This window comes from Cyprinus carpio, chromosome B13 (genome assembly GCF_018340385.1).
Source record: "Cyprinus carpio isolate SPL01 chromosome B13, ASM1834038v1, whole genome shotgun sequence".
Classification (NCBI taxonomy): Eukaryota; Metazoa; Chordata; class Actinopteri; order Cypriniformes; family Cyprinidae; genus Cyprinus; species Cyprinus carpio.
In genome coordinates this window covers 1,860,804-1,881,124 of record NC_056609.1, presented here as the reverse complement: position 1 = coordinate 1,881,124, position 20,321 = coordinate 1,860,804, and the positions used below count along the sequence as shown (strand labels likewise).

Below are 20,321 nucleotides of genomic sequence, written 5' to 3'. Positions count from 1 at the left end.
GAGGTGTAAGTGAGGTGTGGAGTGAGCCTTGACCCCCAGGGAGAGGGGAGACCAGAGGACACATAAGCTAGTGAAATGGCATCCACAATCCACCGGCTGATGGTCTGCTTGGTAGCAGAAAGAACCCTTTTGGAAGGACCATAGCACAGGTTTGCAGAGAGCCTCCATGACCATGGCCAGGTCTCACTGAGGGACACGAGAACGTACCGGAGGCCTCAGCCTCAGCACACTGTGGAGAAACATGTAACCAGGGGGTGTTTCCCCACGGACTGTCCACCAAGAGGGGCGTGGTAAGCAGCTTTGGCCGCCACGTAAATCTTCAAGGTGGAGTGGGTCAACGCTGTGGAGAACCAGGCCTGCAAGAACTCCAGCTTTGAACCAACCGGGCAGTTAACTGGGTTGAGCTGGCAGTCACCGCACCAAGAAATAAACAGGTTCCACTTCAAGGCATATAGTTTCCTCGTTGAGGGAGCTGGAGGCTGGAGGATGGAGCGAAGAGTCCACAGCAAGAGCCTCCCTCGAGAGTTGACTCGGCGTGCTTCATTCCCAGACAAACAGCACATAGACTGTTTGTATCCCCGCCCGTATTGTAGCCTGGGCAGGGAGGAACACACAGTCTAAATTGCTGCTTGTTCTCGCCTTTGTGCTTTGTCTTGTTTTTTGCTTTAGACATGCTTGGTGCAACGTGACAAACAACAATAAGTAGGGGACACACATAGAGCACTTACTGAACGTCTCCTCCGCACATGCTTTTATGCTTCCTGGTTTCTACGTCACCCTGTCCGCGACATCTCACCCATCCATTGGACTGATTACACATGTGATTTAGAGTGGGGTCACGCTGAATCCATTCCCATAGTGTTTCATCACAGCTCAAGTTCCTGAAGTGGAACCCTAGTTAAGATCATATGATTTGTATGTGTACCAATTTGTCAAGCTAGATTCTGGTTCCAAGCTTGCTTTGCTTAAAAAATTATGAATAAATGTTGAAATAAACTGTTGTTTTATGTGTTTTTGCACAAGATTAATATAAAAGGAGATTTGTTAGCGTTTTAAAATAAATACAAGTAAGAAATTCCAGGTTGCAGTAAATTTTACAAAAGTAACCCTAAAATTAATTAGTTGTTGAAACTAAGAAGTGTTTCTTACTTTGCTTAGGCAGTGGGTTTTTAACGACCCATTCACACGGGGTATCAGCGCTAACGCTTGACAGAAGGCGTTTCTGAAGCTTGGTGCTGACACGACCGTCGTGACAAAAGCTAATCACATTCGGTTTTTGGTGTTGCATGAACGCGATTGGCTAGCGTCTGCTCTAGGGTATTTGCATAAGGTGATCTTATTGGCTGACGCTGGCATTGGTTCATGTGGCTCTACAGTATGTCACTTATGTAGGCAGTAGACAAAAAGCCAGGAACTTGGCCATATTGTCCTTACGGTTGGTTTGTGAGAAGCAACGGCAGAAGGAGACATTGCTATTCTTCCAGGCCCACAACGGCAAGGGACGTAGATTGTGCTGAAAGTGCACAGTGTGAGATTTACAAGATGATATGAATGGCTGTTTAGGCATAGTGCCTGCTAATCAAAAAATATCAGCAGCTTTGACACAGCTTGACGCCATCAGATGCTTTATAATGGCACAGCTCTCCTGTCCTGTGCACGGCTGCCTATATCCACCCGCAAATCAATCCATAAGGGCCTGTAATATATCAACCATATTTAGGTGAGCTGATATGAGTGATCAGTGATCGTGGGGAACAGTGCCTCCCCCACCTTCTTTCTTCTTATTTGTCTGTGTCATCAGTCAGAAAGTGCAATCGCATCACCCAGCATGGTTCTGCTTAAGAGAGTTAGAACCGCTGATCTGTCCTTTAGTCTAAATGTCCATTTACACTAACAGCAAGGACAAGGAAGTATGAAATACAGTTGGGCCCCATCCCAAAAGGCACAGCTCATGTATACTTCTAGTCTTGAGGACTTACAATGGCTGCCATGTGCTTGTCCCCATGAAGTCCACAAGACATACAGTAGGGCAGTGGTTCCTTTTTGATTCCAAGGCTCCCATTCTCCACAACAACATTTGAAGCCCACAATTAACTTTAGCCCCAATTTATTTCATTTTATTTTTTTTTAAATTTACATATACTAGAAGCTACTAGTATCCATTGATTAAAACAAATAATTAGAATAGTTAAAATGGTGTTCAAAATAATATTCAATATTGATTCAGTTTGATATATCAAAGTTCCTGTCATTATCCAGCTCAATTCAGTTCAGAGAAATGAAGGCAACAAAACTTTATCAGGTGATAGCAGTGGGGGAAAAATACACAGACCATATATACAGTATATGTATGGTCCAAAAATCACATTTAAAACAGATTTAAATCAGTTTCAGGAAACAAAATAAACGTCTCTGTTACTCTTTGGTAGAGTATCCCAATTCATCGGTCACCAATGTGACGTTGAGAGTGACCGACTGAAAGGGAACGTCTCGGTTATGTATGTAACCCTCGTTCCCTGAAGGAGGGAATGGAGACATCACGCCGACGAATTGGGATCTCGCTTCGAGAGACCAATCTACTTCTATTGTAAACTAAACGAGCCAATGCACATTGGCATGCAATTATTGCATACAGCTGCAGTTGATCACAGCGTGAGCATAAAAAGGCAGCAGGTGCAATGCATACCAGGTTTCCTCTGAGGAGCCGAGACGGACGGAGACCCGGAGATGGAGACTGCTCAGCAGTGGTACAGCAGCTGTGGTGACAGGACGTAACATCTCCATTCCCTCCTTCAGGGAACGAGGGTTACATACGTAACCGAGACGTTCCCTTTCAGCTGGTCACTCTCAACGTCACGTCAGTGACTGATGAATTGGGATCCTCTACCAAAGCGCCATGGATTGCTGCCCCTTCCAGTGTCCTGTATGAGCCACCTGTGGCCCTTTTTGCTGTAGGGCTCGCAACAAGAAGATCACTCACCATTGTCATAGCACTACCCACTCAGTGAGATTGGATAACACTGGGAAAACGTACCCGTTTCACTTGGAACAGGGACATTGCGGAAGCCCCATCCTTCCCAAAGGAGGTCTTCGGAGCAAATACTTATATGAACATCCGTTTAGGTGCATATGGACAATTGGAGGTAATTGAATCCCTTTTGGAAATGGCAGACGTCTCCAGGAGAAACACGGGCTCTGAGGCTATACCGTGGACTTTACACATATGGGACCCACTTAGGTCTCACTTATGGAACCCAGCCTACTTTCCGGTACTAAAGGATTAATCGGGAGAAGGCCTGGAGCTGGACGTTTCTGCTGTGTCTGGCTGCCTAGGGGATGGAGGAGCTCAACAGGGTCTATAGTATGGACACTCTGAAGTAGTTTTAGCAAGAGGACCTGGGGCCTCTCAGTGCCACAACCCATTTGAGGTAAGAACACAGGAGGATACCAGCTCCCCACGAAGGCTATAGAATCTAGCAAACATGTTGGCGGTCGCCCAGCCCGCAGCACTACAAATATCTGTCATTGAGGCTCCAAGAGCCAGCGCCAAGGAGGATGCAACACTTCTAGTAGAGTGCGCTAGCAAGCTGAGCGGGCAGGGCACACCCTGTGCCTGATGAGCCAGGGTGATGGCATCCATAATCCAGTGGGCCATCCTCTGCTTAGAGACACACCTTCCCTTCTGCCTGCCTCCGTAACAGACAAAGAGCTGGTCCGAGGTCCTAAAGCTTTGTGTCCCATCTACGTAGCATCTCAGGGCTCGGACGGGACAGAGCAAAGCTAGGGCTGGGTCTACCTCCTCCGGGGGCAGCGCTTGCAGGTTCAACACCTGATCCCTGAAGGGAGTAGTGGGAACCTTGGGCACATAGCCGGGCCGGGGCCTCAGGATTATCTGGGAGTCAGCCGGCCCAAACTCTAGCCATGAATCATTGACTGAAAATGCGTGCAGATCCCCTACCCTCTTGATGGAGGCCAATGGAAGCAGGAACAGAGTTTTTAATGAAAGAAACTTCAGCTCGACTGAGTGCAAAGGCTCCAATGTGCCCTGCTGTAGTGTTTTAGGCACTAAAGACAGGTCCAAAGAGGGAATGGAGGGGGGCCGGGGATGATTTAACCTTCTGGCCCCCCAAAGACCTACGTAACGACTTCCTTTCCACTGGGTCATGGTTAGCAGCGATCGCAGCTACATAGACTTTCAGGGTGGAGGGAGACAGCCTTCGCTCCAACCCTTGCTGCAAAACGGAAAGCACGACCCTCGACGAGAAGAACACCATTTGACGAACAGGTTCCACTTCAAAGCGTAAGTGTGTCTCATATATGGTGATCTCGCTGAAGTGATGGTGTCCACTACCACTTGGAGTAGGTCACCAAGAACCTCTGCATCCCATCCAGGGACCAGACATGAAGTTTCCAGAGGTCTAGATGCGGGTGCCACAGAGGAATCTGCCAGGGAGGGGATGTCGCGAGTAGCACAAGTTCGGGGAACCAGGTCCGAGTGGGCCAATATGGCTCCACAAGCAAGACCTGCTCCTCATCCTCCCTGACCTTGCACAGCATCTGTGCGAGAAGGCTCACTGAGGGAAATGCATACGTGTGCAGGCCCCACAGCCAGCTGTGTGCCAGTGCGTCTGTGCCAAGTGTTCCCTCACAACTGGCAGTGAGAGGTCTCTGGAGGGGCAAACAGGTTTACAGAAACATCGCCAAATCAGCTGGACCATCCGGGGATGGAGTTTACTCTCCCGGGAGCATAGCTCTAGACAGCTCGTTGGCTGTACGGTTGAGCAGGCCCAGAATGTGAATGGTATGAAGTGACCTCAGAACCTTCCGACTCCAAAGGAGGTTGCAGGTAAGTTGCGACAGGAGCGCAGACCACCTTGTCGGTTAATGTACACAGTGGTCACTGTGTTGTCTGTTCGGACCAGCATGTGCTTGCCTTGTAAGCAACCGTTGAGAAAGTTCAAGGCAAGACGGACTGCTAGCAACTCTAGGCAATTGATATGCCAGTGCGGGGGGCCCATCCATACCCCCGACACTTCGTGCCCATTGTACGTGACCCCCCAGCCATTGGTGGAGGCATCCGTGTAAACCACAGGATGACTGGAGACCTGTTCCAGGGGCACTCCTGCCCAGAGAAATGTAAGATCTGACCACAGGGTAAAGGTTTGGTGACAGGCCGGTGTAACTTGGACCCGGTGAGTGCCGCGCTACCACGCCCACCTCAGGACTCGGCCATGAAGCCAGTGTGGAAGCCGTCTCATATGCAATAGCCCTAGCGGTGTAAGTGCCGCTGCAGCTGCCAAATGCCCCAGGAGCCTCTGAAATAGTTTCAGTGGGACTGCCATCCTGCCCACAACTCATCCCGAAAACCCAAAATTTACAATAGAGGTCTCTCGAAGCAAGCACAACTGATCCCGAGGACTGTGCTAGCCAATCGTCGAGATAGTTGAGGATGCGAACACCCTGCTCTCTGAGGAGAACAAGAGCCTCCTCTGCGACACATGAAAGTATGCATCATTTAGGTTGTTTGCTGCAAACCAATCTCTGGGACGGACTCACCTGAAGATGAGTTTTCGGGTTAACATCTTGAACGGTAACCGACGAAGGGCCCGGTTCAAGACACGCAGATCCAATATTGGCCGTAACCCACCGCCTTTCTTGGGTACAGTAAAGTAAGGGCTGGTGAGGGAGGAGGAACCAGCAGGCCAGTTTCTGGCAGTAAAAGGTGCCATCCATGACCTGGTGAGCTCCTCATACACTACCGGGAAGAAAGGAACTGGGCAGGGCACTGAGAACCAGCACGGGCCACCACAAGAATCAAATCATCCAGCCTGGCCAGACGAAACCAGCAGTTCTTCCAGAGCAAAGTCAGATTGTGCAGAAGAATCATCTGTTTCCTGTGGTCTTGTCAGACCCTGAGAGCGCGTTGAACTTGTGCTCACTCGTCAGCAGAACAATGTTGTCACTCCTCGAAAAGCTGGTATGAATTGCACCTGCTGTCTATGTTTGTGATCAATAAGCAAGATCCCAATTCGTCAGTCACCGACTTGACAAGTTTACAATAGAGGTCTCTCGAAGCAAGATCCCAATTCGTCAGTCACCGACTTGACATTGAGAGTGACCGACTGAAAGGGAAATAAAACTTACAATGATTTGGATTCCTCTGTATATCCATTAAAAATTTTTACACTTTAAACATACCAAAGTGTGTCTTTCATTGTTCCCAGGAAAAATGCTTCATTTCTTTTTTATTTTTTCTTTTTTTCTTTTGTAATTAGTATGATTGGTCTGTGCATGTGAATGTTTTCTGCCAAGCATTTGCACTTTTTTCTCAGCTTTTTTCTCAGTTAAAATTTATTTAGCAAATTCTGTATGTATTTACATTTTATGTTAATCACTTGCTGATTGTTCTGTGGTGTAATCTAATAGCATAGAGACTATTCACTTGAGTTGTGGTCATAGGTTTACATTCTACTTGCTGAATCTGCAAAATTTTACAAAGAAGGGTAAATTGTATGTTAACTTATGAGCACAACTGTACCTATGAGCAGTTTGATGTATGTGACATTGCCTGCTGTTGTGAGTGAGCTGTAATGCTTGCACAGTCTCCTCTGAGAAGTGTTTATCTGCATCACTTCCTGTGTTCCACACTGACTGAGCTTCTTTCTGAATGGGGGAAGCCACTGAGGAAGGTTTCTGCAAACTCACTGACCTCAGATACAGGTGTTTTCTCAGGAGAACAAAATGAGATGGCGTATTCACAAATTCTCCTATTTTATCCCTGTTTATCTGCATGTGTTCCTAGCTGCACAAGTCATTTGTTTGTAGGTAGATGGAGCTTTTGCAAGCCTTGTATTTAAAGTACATGCCAGGGCTTAGGTTTCAGTTTATAAAAACTTAGATTTTTACTTTGAAGCTTGATTTTTGAAGCTAGAAAGAACGCTCATCACTGAAGTGGAAAATTGTATGTTTGGCTGCACGAGTTACTCATTGAATGTTCCTTAACACCGTGTTCCAACCAGGCAGGAAAAAAAACAGTTTTTGTCTTAATCAGCTGCAAATGTGACAATTGGAAAGTGACAGAATATTTTGTTGGTTGCTTGGTTTCTTATACTGTTCTGTTTGACTCTCATCGGCCCAGAATTCTTCTGACTGCAATACAACCTGTTTTGCTTTCAGGCAGTTAAAATGTATAGTGCGGCACGCAGTTAGAACATTAGAATCAGTTTCAGTTTACACATCAAGTTGAAGTTTGTGTGTTTGTGTATGGAGCCTTGCTCATTTGGGTTATGCAGGTTTGATCCTGTTTCTTGTGTTTTACCGTTTTCTCTTTTCTGTTTCTCGAGTTCATCTAATTAAAGACACAACATAAACATAAATTAAATAATAATAATAATAAAATGTAAAATGCACCAGACAAAGGCAAATATAAGCTTTATACAAATGAAGGGACATTCTGTCCAGTCATCCAAGTGACACTGTGTTACAGTATGCTCATCTTCATCAGTTTTGATTTGGTTTTCTTTTGTATTTCAACAGATGAATCTTCAGCTAAAGAAGTTAGCAGGGTAAGTGAGGCATCACTTTTGTGTGTGTGTGTGTGTGTGTATATATATATATAAGAAAAGAGTTTTGCATATGTGTTTGATGTTTCAACATTTATGGGCCATATAGTATGATATAGTGATAAGAAAACAAAACATGATTTTATTTATTTATTTATTTTTTATTTTATTTATTTTTTTAAGATGGTGTATGGGTAATCACGTAGATCAAAATTTAGTCCAAGTGTTCATCTTGAAATAATAATAACAATATAAAAGTTATTCTTTAACCACAGCCTGAAGGGGAATTATATTAAATGGCCTTGTTTTATTTACTAAAAAAGTATCAGTCGAATGACAAAAAGCAAGTAGTCGACTTTGTACAACAGGTTTTTCAGCAAAGTTTTGAACATATTGATTATTTAGAAATGTGCATCAAATATGATACCATAGGCGTTATATATTTAACCTTAAAGCAGTCAAATCAATGTTACAAATGAAGTGGATCTCATCTCATTTTTTCTTTTTAGAAGTAATACTGTATGTGACCCCTTTATTAAAGTGTATAGCAAAAGTGTGAACGTACATGCCAAAAGGCAACGAGTCCCAAGTGGGGTCAGTTATCAGGGGAGAAGCGCTCATGAAACACTTCATTGAAAAGTTTCTGGTAATAATCTTTCAGCAACACACACACACACAAACATGCATACAGCTGCTAAATATAAAGGTGTCTGTTAAATGACAAACGGCATAGAGAACACAAACCCTGTGACAGATTTATATGAGGAGATGCAATGACCTGATAATGAGATCATTGCCACTTTAATGGGCTGATATAGCACCAGCACACACTCCGCTCCGAGCACTTAGGCCCGCTGATTTAGGGGACAGAGATGAAGAAGTTAAATGGGGCCGGCAGAGAGGGACACACAGTAGAACATGAAGGAGACAGTGTGCAGGGACAGGGTCCGAGAGGACAGGGAAGGTGGGCTGTGGAAACAAGGACTTTTTGGAAAAGGACAGCAGGGACGTCACGTTTGTCTGCATAAACAGGATGTGTAGGGAGCCGTTCCTGTGGAGGAGCACCTCACACACCCCTCATCCACCGGCCCCCACTCTGACCTTTCACACAGGGACCGAAATAGACATCCTCACTTGGGCCATTCTCCATTTAAAATATGTTAAAGCTTGATTTAGAACTGATTTCTGCATTATACACAGACCACCCATGGCCTCTGTGATCTTATTCATATTTCATGTGAGATAAAAAAAAAAATTTATTGGACGTTTATGATTATGAAAGGCTGTGTTCTTCTTTTGGCAAAATGTGGTCACACTTCAGTTTTGGGACCAATTCTCTTTCTTAACTAACCATTAAATATGACTTTTGCCTCAAACTCCTAATTTGTTGCTTAGTAGTTATTAAGATAGTTGTTAAGTTTTGGTATGATGTAGGATTAAGGGATCTAAAATATGGTCATGCAGAATAAGCTATTAATATTTGCTTTTTATATACTAATAAACAACCAATAAGGCAGTAATTTGTATGCTAATAAGCAACTAGTTAGTGAATTGGTCTCTAACCTAAAGTTTTACCCAAAATTTTACGGAAGTCCTATACAAAGAATTATGACGAGCTTGCTGAAAAAAAAAATCCACTCTAAATGGTGGATGAAAAGAGACTATTTTCTGATTAAATAAACTGATTTACCCAGTATTTGTGAGTATAAGATATATAATTGCTTAATGCTAAATTCTATTGATTTAAATGGTGAATTGAGTCTCCTGTGTGGACGGATAATTATGAGTACCTCAAAAAGATGTAGTAAAGTCTTTTTCATTGTTGCAAAAATTTCAATTTTGAACTTGCTCAACTTAACTTTGAACTTTCATAAAAGAATTCTGGGGGGGGCGGTATGTATATATATTAAGTGTGTATATATATAGTTATATTAAGTAGCAAATACTGTTTTCAATATTGTTAATGTTAAGAAATGTTTCTTGACCAGCAAATCAGCATATTAAAATTATTTCTGAAGGATTGTGTGACCAAAGACTGGAATAATGATGCTAAAAATTCAGATGTGCCATCACATGAAAATTATTGTATATTATTATACAGTTATTTTAAATTATAAAACATTTTACATTACTGTTTGTATTGTATTTTTGAGCAAATAATTGCAGCATTAGTGAACATATGAGACTTTTGAACGGTAGTGTATGTACACTATATGTCCTAAAATATGGACACCACCTTCTATTTAGTATTTTTCATAATATTAGTGAAAAGCAACCTTAATACTGTCTTATTAGAAGGACATCTGTCCGTATTGTGTAAGCAGTGTGTGTGCATGTGAATGTGTGTCTTTCTTGTGTCCAGCAGTACCAGGACACGAATATGCAGAGCGTCGTATATGAGCTCAACAGCTACATGGAGCAGCGGCTGGACACTGGAGGAGACAACAAACTACTGCTCTATGAGTTGTGCAACATCATCAAAACAGGTCAGAGCCTTTCTGACTCATCCACACACACAAACACTCACATATGTTATTACCCAGCATATGTTATGCACTTCAGGTGAACGGTAGTCCAGCCATTTACAGTATATCACTTAATAACTTTTAAGTAATTGTTCTTATTAATATTATCAAACCTGTATATGTAAAATGTTACATATACAGGTTAAAATGATTTTTTTTTTTTTTTTTTTTATCAAATGGCATGCAGTGCACAGTATTTCCAATTAACATAATGTATTAGTGTATTAGGCAACTATTATAACAAGTGTTCACATTGTCGGCATAAACAGTGCATAAAAGCTGCCTTTAGAGAGCCTTACAGATGGAGGTGTAGTGAATCCAGGTTAAAAGGTCTAAGTGCAGGTGTTCCCCATCTCTCTCCTCCACACACACGCTGATGACGGAGCACTCTGCCTGTCACTTCCCATCCACCCACGCTTCATCTGCAGAGCGCTGGGATTCAGTCTGGCCCCTGCATGTCTCACACACACCAACACTCCCCACTGCACACCTGACTCCAGAATGTGTGCACCACTCTCAGAAACAGACTTTTCTGCTATTAAAGGGATACTCCACCCTAAAATGAAAATTTTGTCATTAATCACTTACCCCCATGTCGTTCCAAACCGTAAAAGCTTTGTTCGTCTTCAGAACACAATTTAAGATATTTTGGAATTGTTGAATAAAGTCGTTATTTTTGTTTTCTTCGCTTACAAAAAGTGTTCCCGTTGCTTCATATAACCCAGATTGCATGTATGATGGCAGATGGAGTATTCTGACGACGACTTTCATACCTTTTATGGACCTTGACACTGTTATTTATTTGGCAGTCTATGGGACAGTCACAGGCCTCCCTGTTTTCATCCAAAATATCTTAAATTGTGTTCCGAAGACGAACAAAGCTTTTACGGGTTAGGAATGACATTGGGGTAAGTGATTAATGACAAAATGTTCATTTTGGGGTGGAGTATCCCTTTAAGAAGTGATAGGATATGGATTTTCAGAGACATTTTATACCTTGCTTGTTTTCAAACTATGGGTTATTATAGTTAACTAAAACCATAAAAAAACTTACTTTAAATAAAATGTGATTGAACTTTGAATTATTTAACTTACTTTGGATAAAATATTAATTGAAAAATTTAATTTAATTTGTAATAAAGCAACTAAAATGGAAATAAAAATAAATAAAAATATTTGATTGTTTAAAAAAAAAATACCAATGACAAAAGCACAACAAAATTACTTGCCTCATGTAAATTTAGAAAATATAAAAATGAATTCAAATATATATATATATATCTTTTTTATGGGGGGGGGGTGGATATCCTTCAAAAGCAAGTAGCATGTTATCTGTTAAAAACATTAGCCATATGTATTAGCACTTTGCTATTTATTTTCTTTCTACAAATTCCATAAAAAGACTATGGGTGCATTTTTGTCCAGTTAAATGATCTGAGACTGTATAGTCCCATTCTGGATGTTCATACTGTATAACACACGGTACATCAGTCTGTGACACTTTTTATGAGTTTTATATATTTATTTTCTTTTTTGTCACAGCCACAAAAGCTGATGGATTTGCACTTTACTTCCTTGGAGAATGCAACAATGTAAGTATTTTTTGATCTGGTTGAGTTAATACATGCTGAAAAGTGTTTAGCGGAGTTAAAGTCGTTAAACTCAAAAACGGTCAAAACTTTGACACAGCTGCTCTTTATTCATTTTTATTGCTATTTTCCACATATAGCAACTTAAACTGCCGAAACTAAGAACAATCTATATTTTGTCAACAAAACTAATTTCTAAGCACTGAAAGCATTTAGAGGTCTTTAGATCATGAGAAACATAAACTCAGCAGAATGAGTGCAAGCCTTTGATTGGTCATGTACATGTTCTGTTTGTCTCAAAATGGCCTGGAATTTCTATAGCTTTAAAACGCTTGGGACCTCTGCTATGTTCATTTCCTCTCTGTTATCCACTTGAGTAGTTTTACTCAGATGGCAAGTTTGTGACCAATCAGATAACACGGTTTGAAAGGGCTTCTCTTTTGTCTGATCTATAATTATTTGGGAAGTAATGAATGGATACACCAATCTATGGTGTTTTTTTTTTTGTAATAATAATTTTGTTATTTGTTATTTTTGCTATTTTCATTTGATATAACTGCCTTTTTGTTGGTTACCACTTGAGTTTAATTGTAATTATTTTACATGTTAAGAAAAGTATGAAAAGTATTTGACTTAGCAATAGCAGGAACAAATAACGAGAACCATAAAGTACCCTAAAATGACAAATATTATAGTTACAGTGACCAATCAGGATGTTTTCCTTAACGTCATGCTGTTTTGTTGATGTTGCTTTCTCTGTCACAGAGTTTATGTTTGTTCACTCCGACCGGGGCAAAAGAGGGGCTTCCTGGGCTCATCCCCTCTGGTCCCATCACATTTGGGACCACCATCGCCGCTCACGTTGCAAAGACACGCAAGACACTACTTGTAGAGGACATCATGGGGGTGAGCCGCATGCTGTTTGGCTTTGTTCACTGTTTTCAAAGATCCTAACAATAATTTCACTGTAGCTCATTATGACACTATTTGAATTAATTAATTTTACAAAATTTATACTTTAGCAACAGTTAAATGACAGTAAAATATGTTGTCTTTTAAAAATCCTTTATACTTTATTTTCAAAATAAATCTATTGGTGCATTTGAATGGCAAAATTGTTGTTTTTATCAAAGGAATTTTTCACATATTGCTTATATTCCTACAGCGTTGTATACAGTACATATGGTTAAAAATAAAAGATAATTTAATTAGAAGGCCAGGAACCATAAATATCACAAGCCATCTTTGAATTTACAGTCAGAAGTTATTTCAGTTTATAACATATAAATTCATAGAATAAAAAAGAAATGCATATACAGTATTTGTAAATATTCTTATTATAAACACATTAAAAAACGAAGTGGCCGTAGAAGCTCTACAGTTTGTAAAAAATAAAAATAGCATTTGTGTTATGATGTAGTTCTGGTTACTACAAGAAATGATTGGAGTTTTAATAACAATATATATATATATATATATATATATATATATATATATATATATATATATACTGTATATATTTATATTTATATATTTTAAGGTCTGATTCTCGCTATTAAAAAACCATTAACTATGACTTTTGCCTCAATAAACTCCTAATTTGCTGCTTATTAATAGTTAGTAAGGTAATTGCTAAGTTTAGATATTAGGGATGTAGAATATGGTCATGCAGAATTTATGCATTATAAGTACTAATAAACAGCTAATATGTTAATAATAGGCATGATAATAAGCACCTAGTTAATAGTGAGAATTGGTCTCTATACTAAGGTGTTTTCAAGACTTTTAGGACTGATTAGGACTTTTAAAGAGCAGCACATCCATATATATATATAAACTCCTCCCATCAGACTGGCCTGTTTTTTCCTGCAGGATGAGAGGTTCCCTCATGGCACAGGGCAGGACTCAGGGATTCGTGTACATTCTGTTTTGTGTCTACCCATCCTCACCGCCATTGGAGACCTCATCGCTATCCTGGAGCTGCACCGGCACTTGGGCAGAGAGCCCTTCAACCTCAGCCACCAGGAGGTACTCTAAGTCTGCGTTTACACAACAACAGTGTACTCAAAAATGGAAAAGTTTTTCCCTTGCATTTTTAAAAAGTTTCATGTATACACAACAACATTTTCAAAATGATTGGCGTTTACACATGTCCGCGAAAACAGCCAAAAACACTGTATTATGTATGCTAGGCCAGTAGTTGGCGTTGTCATCTTGTTAGTAAACTGTACCTGTAGGGAAGTGACGATTATATGATGTATATGATGCGTCTCTGCTGTTGTACAGACCTTATGTTATCTAGCAGTTCATACTACATTATAAGAGCAAAGTAGATTATAAACAATGTTGGGGAGTAACTAGCTACATGTAACGCCATTTGATAATTTAATTACAAAATACAAAATAAATGTAACTGACTGTAATCAATTACAGTTACTGAGAAAAAAAAGTGTAATTAAATTACAGTTACCTAAAATGTTAATCATTACAAAGGCGTTACACCGGAATATTTATAGTAAAAAGCTAGGATATGTTGTATAATATTATTTTGTTTTTGATGTGCACAGTGCTTTCTGCCATTTAAAGGCTGTTTAGTAAAGCAATGCTATTTTGATGCTTTTGATTGGTTCTTGTTTGAATTTGCAGTGCACCACGTCAAAACCACAATTATATCAATCCACATTGCCACTAAAAGCTTTAAGCTGTAACCTGTCTGAGAGCTGCCACCATGACGAATGATAAAAATGTGTTCTAGTGTTGTGCTTCAAAATTAAATGTTTGAAATGATTAACAGTTAAAAACATTTGTTAGTAATTTAGAAAAGTAACCAAAAATAATCAAATGTAATCAGTTACATTACTTTAATAAAGTAATTGAAATAGTTACAATACTTGTAACTAGTAATCTGTAACCTGTTACAGATTATCTGTTATATATCAGTTATCAGTTACATTTCTAAAGTAACATTCCCAACACTGATTATAAAGGATTTAATTCATTCCTGTCAATGATTTTGTTTGTGTTATTTAATAGTTTTGATGGTAAAACAGGTATGGTGAGTTTAGCACCATCCCTAATCAATCACTCCTGCCTATAATATTCAAGTAATAGTGAAGACTTAGGCTATGCCCAAAAATGCCCACTATACCCTTATATAGTGCAGGGGACAGCTATTTAGTGGTGTCCAAAACCATAGTGGATGTTATCAGTGCGCCTCAATAACTGTTGTACACTTAACGGCTAGCCACTAGATAATACCCATGCACTGTATGCTAAATGAATTCATTTGACTATGATTGTGCAGTAATGTCCCAACTTTACTGGACAGTGCACTGTATGCTAAATGAATTCATTGGACTATGTTCATGCCGTAATGACCCAACTTTACAGGACAGTGGCCCTCCAGGGCCAAAGTTACCAATTTCAGCTGTAAAATGTATAAAATAGTAATAACAAAGCATGGGTAATTGTATTTAAACTTTGGCTAACAAGATATTGAGCTGTCAGGTGAGGTACACAGAACTATGACGTTTTGCTTGTTCGTTAAGTGCCCAAGGTTCACATAGTGTGTCTTTGACTAAGTGTTCCCTGTTTTTTAGGTTGCAACAGCAAATTTGGCCTGGGCATCTGTAGCCATACACCAAGTCCAGGTGAGTGCATTTAAGAAAAACAATGCGTTGCTTGTTGTTTCAGCTTGACAGTTGCATAAGCTGTTGGATTTGCTTGAACATGCGTGTTTTGATTTGTGTAATCCACTGTGTACATGGACCAGGCTGCTGGTGGGCCCAGTGTAAGCAACCAGACCACACATTAAACACACCTTTGTCTCAAGAGGTGCAATTAATGACAATGCAGTCTTGTTTGTACGTAAACGGTTGTACGCTGTGAATGACACCACTCTGGGTTACAATGTCCCTGTGCATCATGGGGCTCTTTGGGAGTAAATTTCACTCTGGGACACAAACCTTCTCAGAAGTTAGGAGCCATCAGAACATGGTTGTGATGAGAAGACAAGAAGGACCATAAGTAATGTATTTTTGGGCTCTAAGGCAAGACACTAGATGCAAAAACACTGTTTTTCATGCATCTGTCAATTTTGACGTTTTGGGCTTTTTCACAGTAATTACTTTTTCAAAGTAATTTTTCAGACTACTGGAAAGAAAACCTCCAAAACACACTTTTAAGTTTTTCTTTTATTGCACTTTATCTATTTGTGTCTATAGATTTTGATTACATATCTTTAAAAGGCATTTTTTTTAACCCTGCACTGAGCCACTAATTTCCACTAAAGCCTCAATTACTTACACCAAACTATACAGTTTTATTTCCATCTATGTTATAAAGGGTTTTACAGATGGGTTTGTTCATAAATATTTGCCTGATTTTATACATTTAATCCATAAAAAAGATGCACATTCATTTTATTAATTTTTTTCCTAGCAGTTGATAGTATTTTCTGATTTATGGAATGAAAAAATGTCAATAGAGTTTACTTTATAAAACCTTTGATTCTAATATGTCAAGAAAAATGAAACAAGAATTTTGAACCTGGCTTCATACAATGTTGATGATTTTTTGTCATAAAAAGGTATGCAAATTAGTGCATGTTTAATTAAATAATGACTCTTATTTAAACAACATTTCAGAAAACTTGTAATACAAAAACGTATTTGCAATTCTTAATGTAATCAATCAACTTGCGAAGTATGGTGATATTTATTTTAATTATTTGCATGGGGTGTCTTAATCCTCATGCTGTTCGAATTACATGAGAATTTTTATTTCTGTGCTGGACCGAAGATGTTATCTAGTGAAATGTCCAAGCCGTTTTTGTTCCATACAACATAAAACGAGAAGATGGAGAGTGAAGCATTCAATCTTCAGAAACAGAAAAGCACTGTAAAAGTACTCCATATGGCTTATGCACCATTTCTTCTTAATCTGTGCAATAACTGTCAGCTTTTTACCAAAAAAAAAAAAAACTGATGGCTTGTGATCAGCATAATCAGTTAAACATAGAATTCACATAGAGACTCATTTCCTAGAAGAGGACAAGTTAATTTAGACACCGAGTTGGTGCTGATTGTCATCTTAAAGCTTCCTGTTCATGTTTTGTTCACAGGTCTGCAGAGGTCTTGCCAAACAGACAGAACTCAACGACTTTCTCCTAGATGTGTCCAAGTAAGCGATTTCATGCATAAATGTATATTTTGTGGGAATTTCATGAAATGTGTCAGACACTTGCCAAAAATCATAAGAATGGTTTTTTTTTTAGTATTTTAATGAAAGTTAAGCTATTTTTTTTAAGCTATTCACATTACATGAATGGAGTAGAAATATGCTTAATAATCATGAAAAGAATGTCACAATGCAAAAATATCTACATTTTACTTTTTGATTTTTAGGTAAAAATGTGCACTGGATATTTTTTATTGAGAATCCCCTATATGACCAAGACTCCATAATATTAAATCATTTCAATGTTTATTGACATTTAACACTCTTATAAATAGCCAATGTTATGTATGAAGATTTTGAAATGTCATGCCAAATATTGGCTCATTTTGGATTTTCATGAGAGCTACACATTTCAAAAAAGTTGGGACAGGTAGCAATAAGAGGCTGGAAAAGTTAAATGTACATATAAGGAACAGTTGGAGGACCGAAAAAGATTACAGACGCTACATATAAGGAAACAGGAACCGATTTGCAACTTATTAGGTCAATTGGCAACATGATTGGGTATAAAAAAAGAGCCTCTCAGAGTGGCAGTGTCTCTCAGAATCAAGATGGGCAGAGGATCACCAATTCCCCCAATGCTGCGGTGAAAAATAGTGGAGCAATATCAGAAAGGAGTTTCTCAGAGAAAAATTGCAAAGAGTTTGAAGTTATCATCATCTACAGTGCATAATATCATCCAAAGATTCAGAGAATCTGGAACAATCTCTGTGCGTAAGGGTCAAGGCCGGAAAACCATACTGGATGCCCGTTATCTTCAGGCCCTTAGACGGCACTGCGTCACATACAGGAATGCTACTGTAATGGAAATCACAACATGGGCTCAGGAATACTTCCAGAAAACATTGTCGGTGAACACAACCCACCGTGCCATTCGCCGTTGCCGGCTAAAGCTCTAAAGGTCAAAAAGAAGCCATATCTAAACATGATCCAGAAGCGCAGGCATTTTCTCTGGGCCAAGGCTCATTTAAAATGGACTGTGGCAAAGTGGAAAACTGTTCTGTGGCCAGACGAATCAAAATTTGAAGTTCTTTTTGGAAAACTGGGACGCCATGTCATCCGGACTAAAGAGGACAAGGACAACCCAAGTTGTTATCAGCGCTCAGTTCAGAAGCCTGCATCTCTGATGGTATGGGGTTGCATGAGTGCGTGTGGCATGGGCACCTTACACATCTGGAAAGGCACCATCAATGCTGAAAGGTATATCCAAGTTCTAGAACAACATATGCTCCCATCCAGACGTCGTCTCTTTCAGAGAAGACTTTGCATTTTCCAACAGGACGATTCCAGACCACATACTGCATCAATTACAACATCATGGCTGCGTAGAAGAAGGATCCGGGTACTGAAATGGCCAGACTGCAGTCCAGATCTTTCACCCATAGAAAACATTTGGCGCATCATAAAGAGGAAGATGCGACAAAAAAGAATTAATAAAGATCACAAACCACAAACACACCTATCAGACGAACAGATATACCCGCCCCCAAAGTCCCCAGACGTTTGCAGACTGTTATAAAAAAAAGAGGGGATGCCACACAGTGGTAAACGTGGCCTTGTCCCAACTTTTTTGAGATGTGTTGATGCCATGAAATTTAAAATCAACTTATTTTCCCCTTAAAATGATACATTTTCTCAATTTAAACATTTGATATGTCATCTATGTTGTATTCTGAATAAAATATTGAAATTTGAAACTTCCACATCATTGCATTCTGTTTTTATTCACAATTTGTACAGAGTCCCAACTTTTTTGGAATCGGGTTTATATATATATGCATTCATGTTAGGCTATACTGTGTTTGTATCATATGGATATCCCTTTAAAATGACAGGTCTTTCCCTCCTTTTCGATTTCAAACAGAACGTACTTTGACAACATAGTGGCAATAGATTCTCTACTTGAACATATCATGGTGAGTAGGTTTTCCTTCTCTCAGTAAGGTCACATGCTTAGTCATGAGGACAAACATGCTGTTCTTCTGCCGCTCATCTGTGTCACCATCAACGCCAGAGAAATGTGTGCATTAAAAGACCTTCTCTCATTTGTTTGCCATGTTCTGTGCTCACCAGCCTGGGGCTTGTTGTTAAATATTCTTTTTCTCATTTATGTACATGTTTGCATTCTCTAGATCTCACTCACATAAGCACAAATATTCATATGCTCCAAGTATCAGATCTCTGGCCCCCTCATGTCTTTATCCCCTCCTTCCTGTTGAGCAAAGCAGCACAGGAAGTGATGCAAATAGGTCAGAGAGAGGACAGAAAGTCAGTCTGACACGGCTCCAGCATCTCTCTGAGCTCTTGGTGTCCCTCTCAGGGATTCATTCAGACTTTTCCAAGCACGTACTTCCAAAAATGGAGGTAATATTTAAGTAGTTAAATGAATAATATGTCTTTCTTAGTTTGAAGAGATTTCTCGCTCATCAGCAGTCTCATAAAGCAGAAGTTTACCTTAGGGGGGAAAAGACACAATGTGCCACCAAGTTGCGAAATCCAGCGGGAAGGAGAAGTTCCTCAGTTGCTTATCTCACATAGACACATGAACTGGTCGACCGTTAGTGGCCTATTAATATACATAACAAAACTAATTCTGGTTATTAATGCAGATGAACTCACTGCAGATGAAGCACACTTGCATAGTAATCTTTTTTAAAACGAATTCATCAACAGACATGTTGCATTCCCACTTGGGGAAATGTCATTAAGGAAATGCTTGTTTATTTGTGTTTCAGATATATGCAAAAAACCTGGTTAATGCAGACAGATGTGCGCTCTTCCAGGTAGATCACAATAACAAAGAGCTGTACTCTGACCTGTTTGATATCGGGGAGGAGAATGAAGGGAAACCTGTCTTTAGGAAAACCAAAGAAATTAGGTGAGCATGATCCTCACTATTTGAGTCATATTTGAGTCTACATCCTTGTAAACTACCAGCTGAATTTATTTATTTATTTGTGTTTATGTTTTATTTTCTTGCATAGAAAAAAAACTGTTACACAAAGTCACAAAATTCCCAACTGAATCTCTGAGTACAGTAAATGTAGTACAGCAGGTTGTACAACACACTCTCATTATCAGATGTAGTTCACTGCTTCACCAAATCTATATGGAAACCTTGCAAAGCCTCAAGAACATGTCTTGCTCATATTTCAGCTCAAAATCAAAAGTACTGTAAGCTAAATACATTATATTTTCCATAAAGAAAATTATACCTATTTTAGGACAATTAAAATCTTTGCACTGTATTACGATTTTCAAGACAATTAATCACTCCCCTCTTTAACTGTAAATCCATTTTGTTTATTATTTATTTATTTATTTTTATTTTTTTTTATAATTGTATATTTATACATCATGGTAGTATTATTTTATGGTAATAAATAATTTTTTATGTAATTGTACAC

General features: G+C 39.4%; 1 protein-coding gene across 3 annotated transcripts in view; it reads left to right on the top strand.

The window, feature by feature from the left end:
• Positions 1-20,321, top strand: part of LOC109100429 (cAMP and cAMP-inhibited cGMP 3',5'-cyclic phosphodiesterase 10A-like) — a 119,819-nt gene that overhangs the window by 78,292 nt on the left and 21,206 nt on the right. For 2 of the 3 annotated variants that reach the window (XM_042736234.1, XM_042736233.1), the window contains exons 3-11: positions 7,537-7,565; positions 9,925-10,048; positions 11,630-11,679; positions 12,442-12,582; positions 13,549-13,704; positions 15,276-15,326; positions 16,799-16,857; positions 18,779-18,830; positions 19,650-19,792. In XM_042736234.1, the coding sequence (XP_042592168.1) occupies positions 7,537-7,565; positions 9,925-10,048; positions 11,630-11,679; positions 12,442-12,582; positions 13,549-13,704; positions 15,276-15,326; positions 16,799-16,857; positions 18,779-18,830; positions 19,650-19,792 (805 nt within the window). The remainder of the gene's footprint in view (positions 1-7,536; positions 7,566-9,924; positions 10,049-11,629; positions 11,680-12,441; positions 12,583-13,548; positions 13,705-15,275; positions 15,327-16,798; positions 16,858-18,778; positions 18,831-19,649; positions 19,793-20,321) is intronic. The other variant, XM_042736232.1, reaches the window with a different exon arrangement.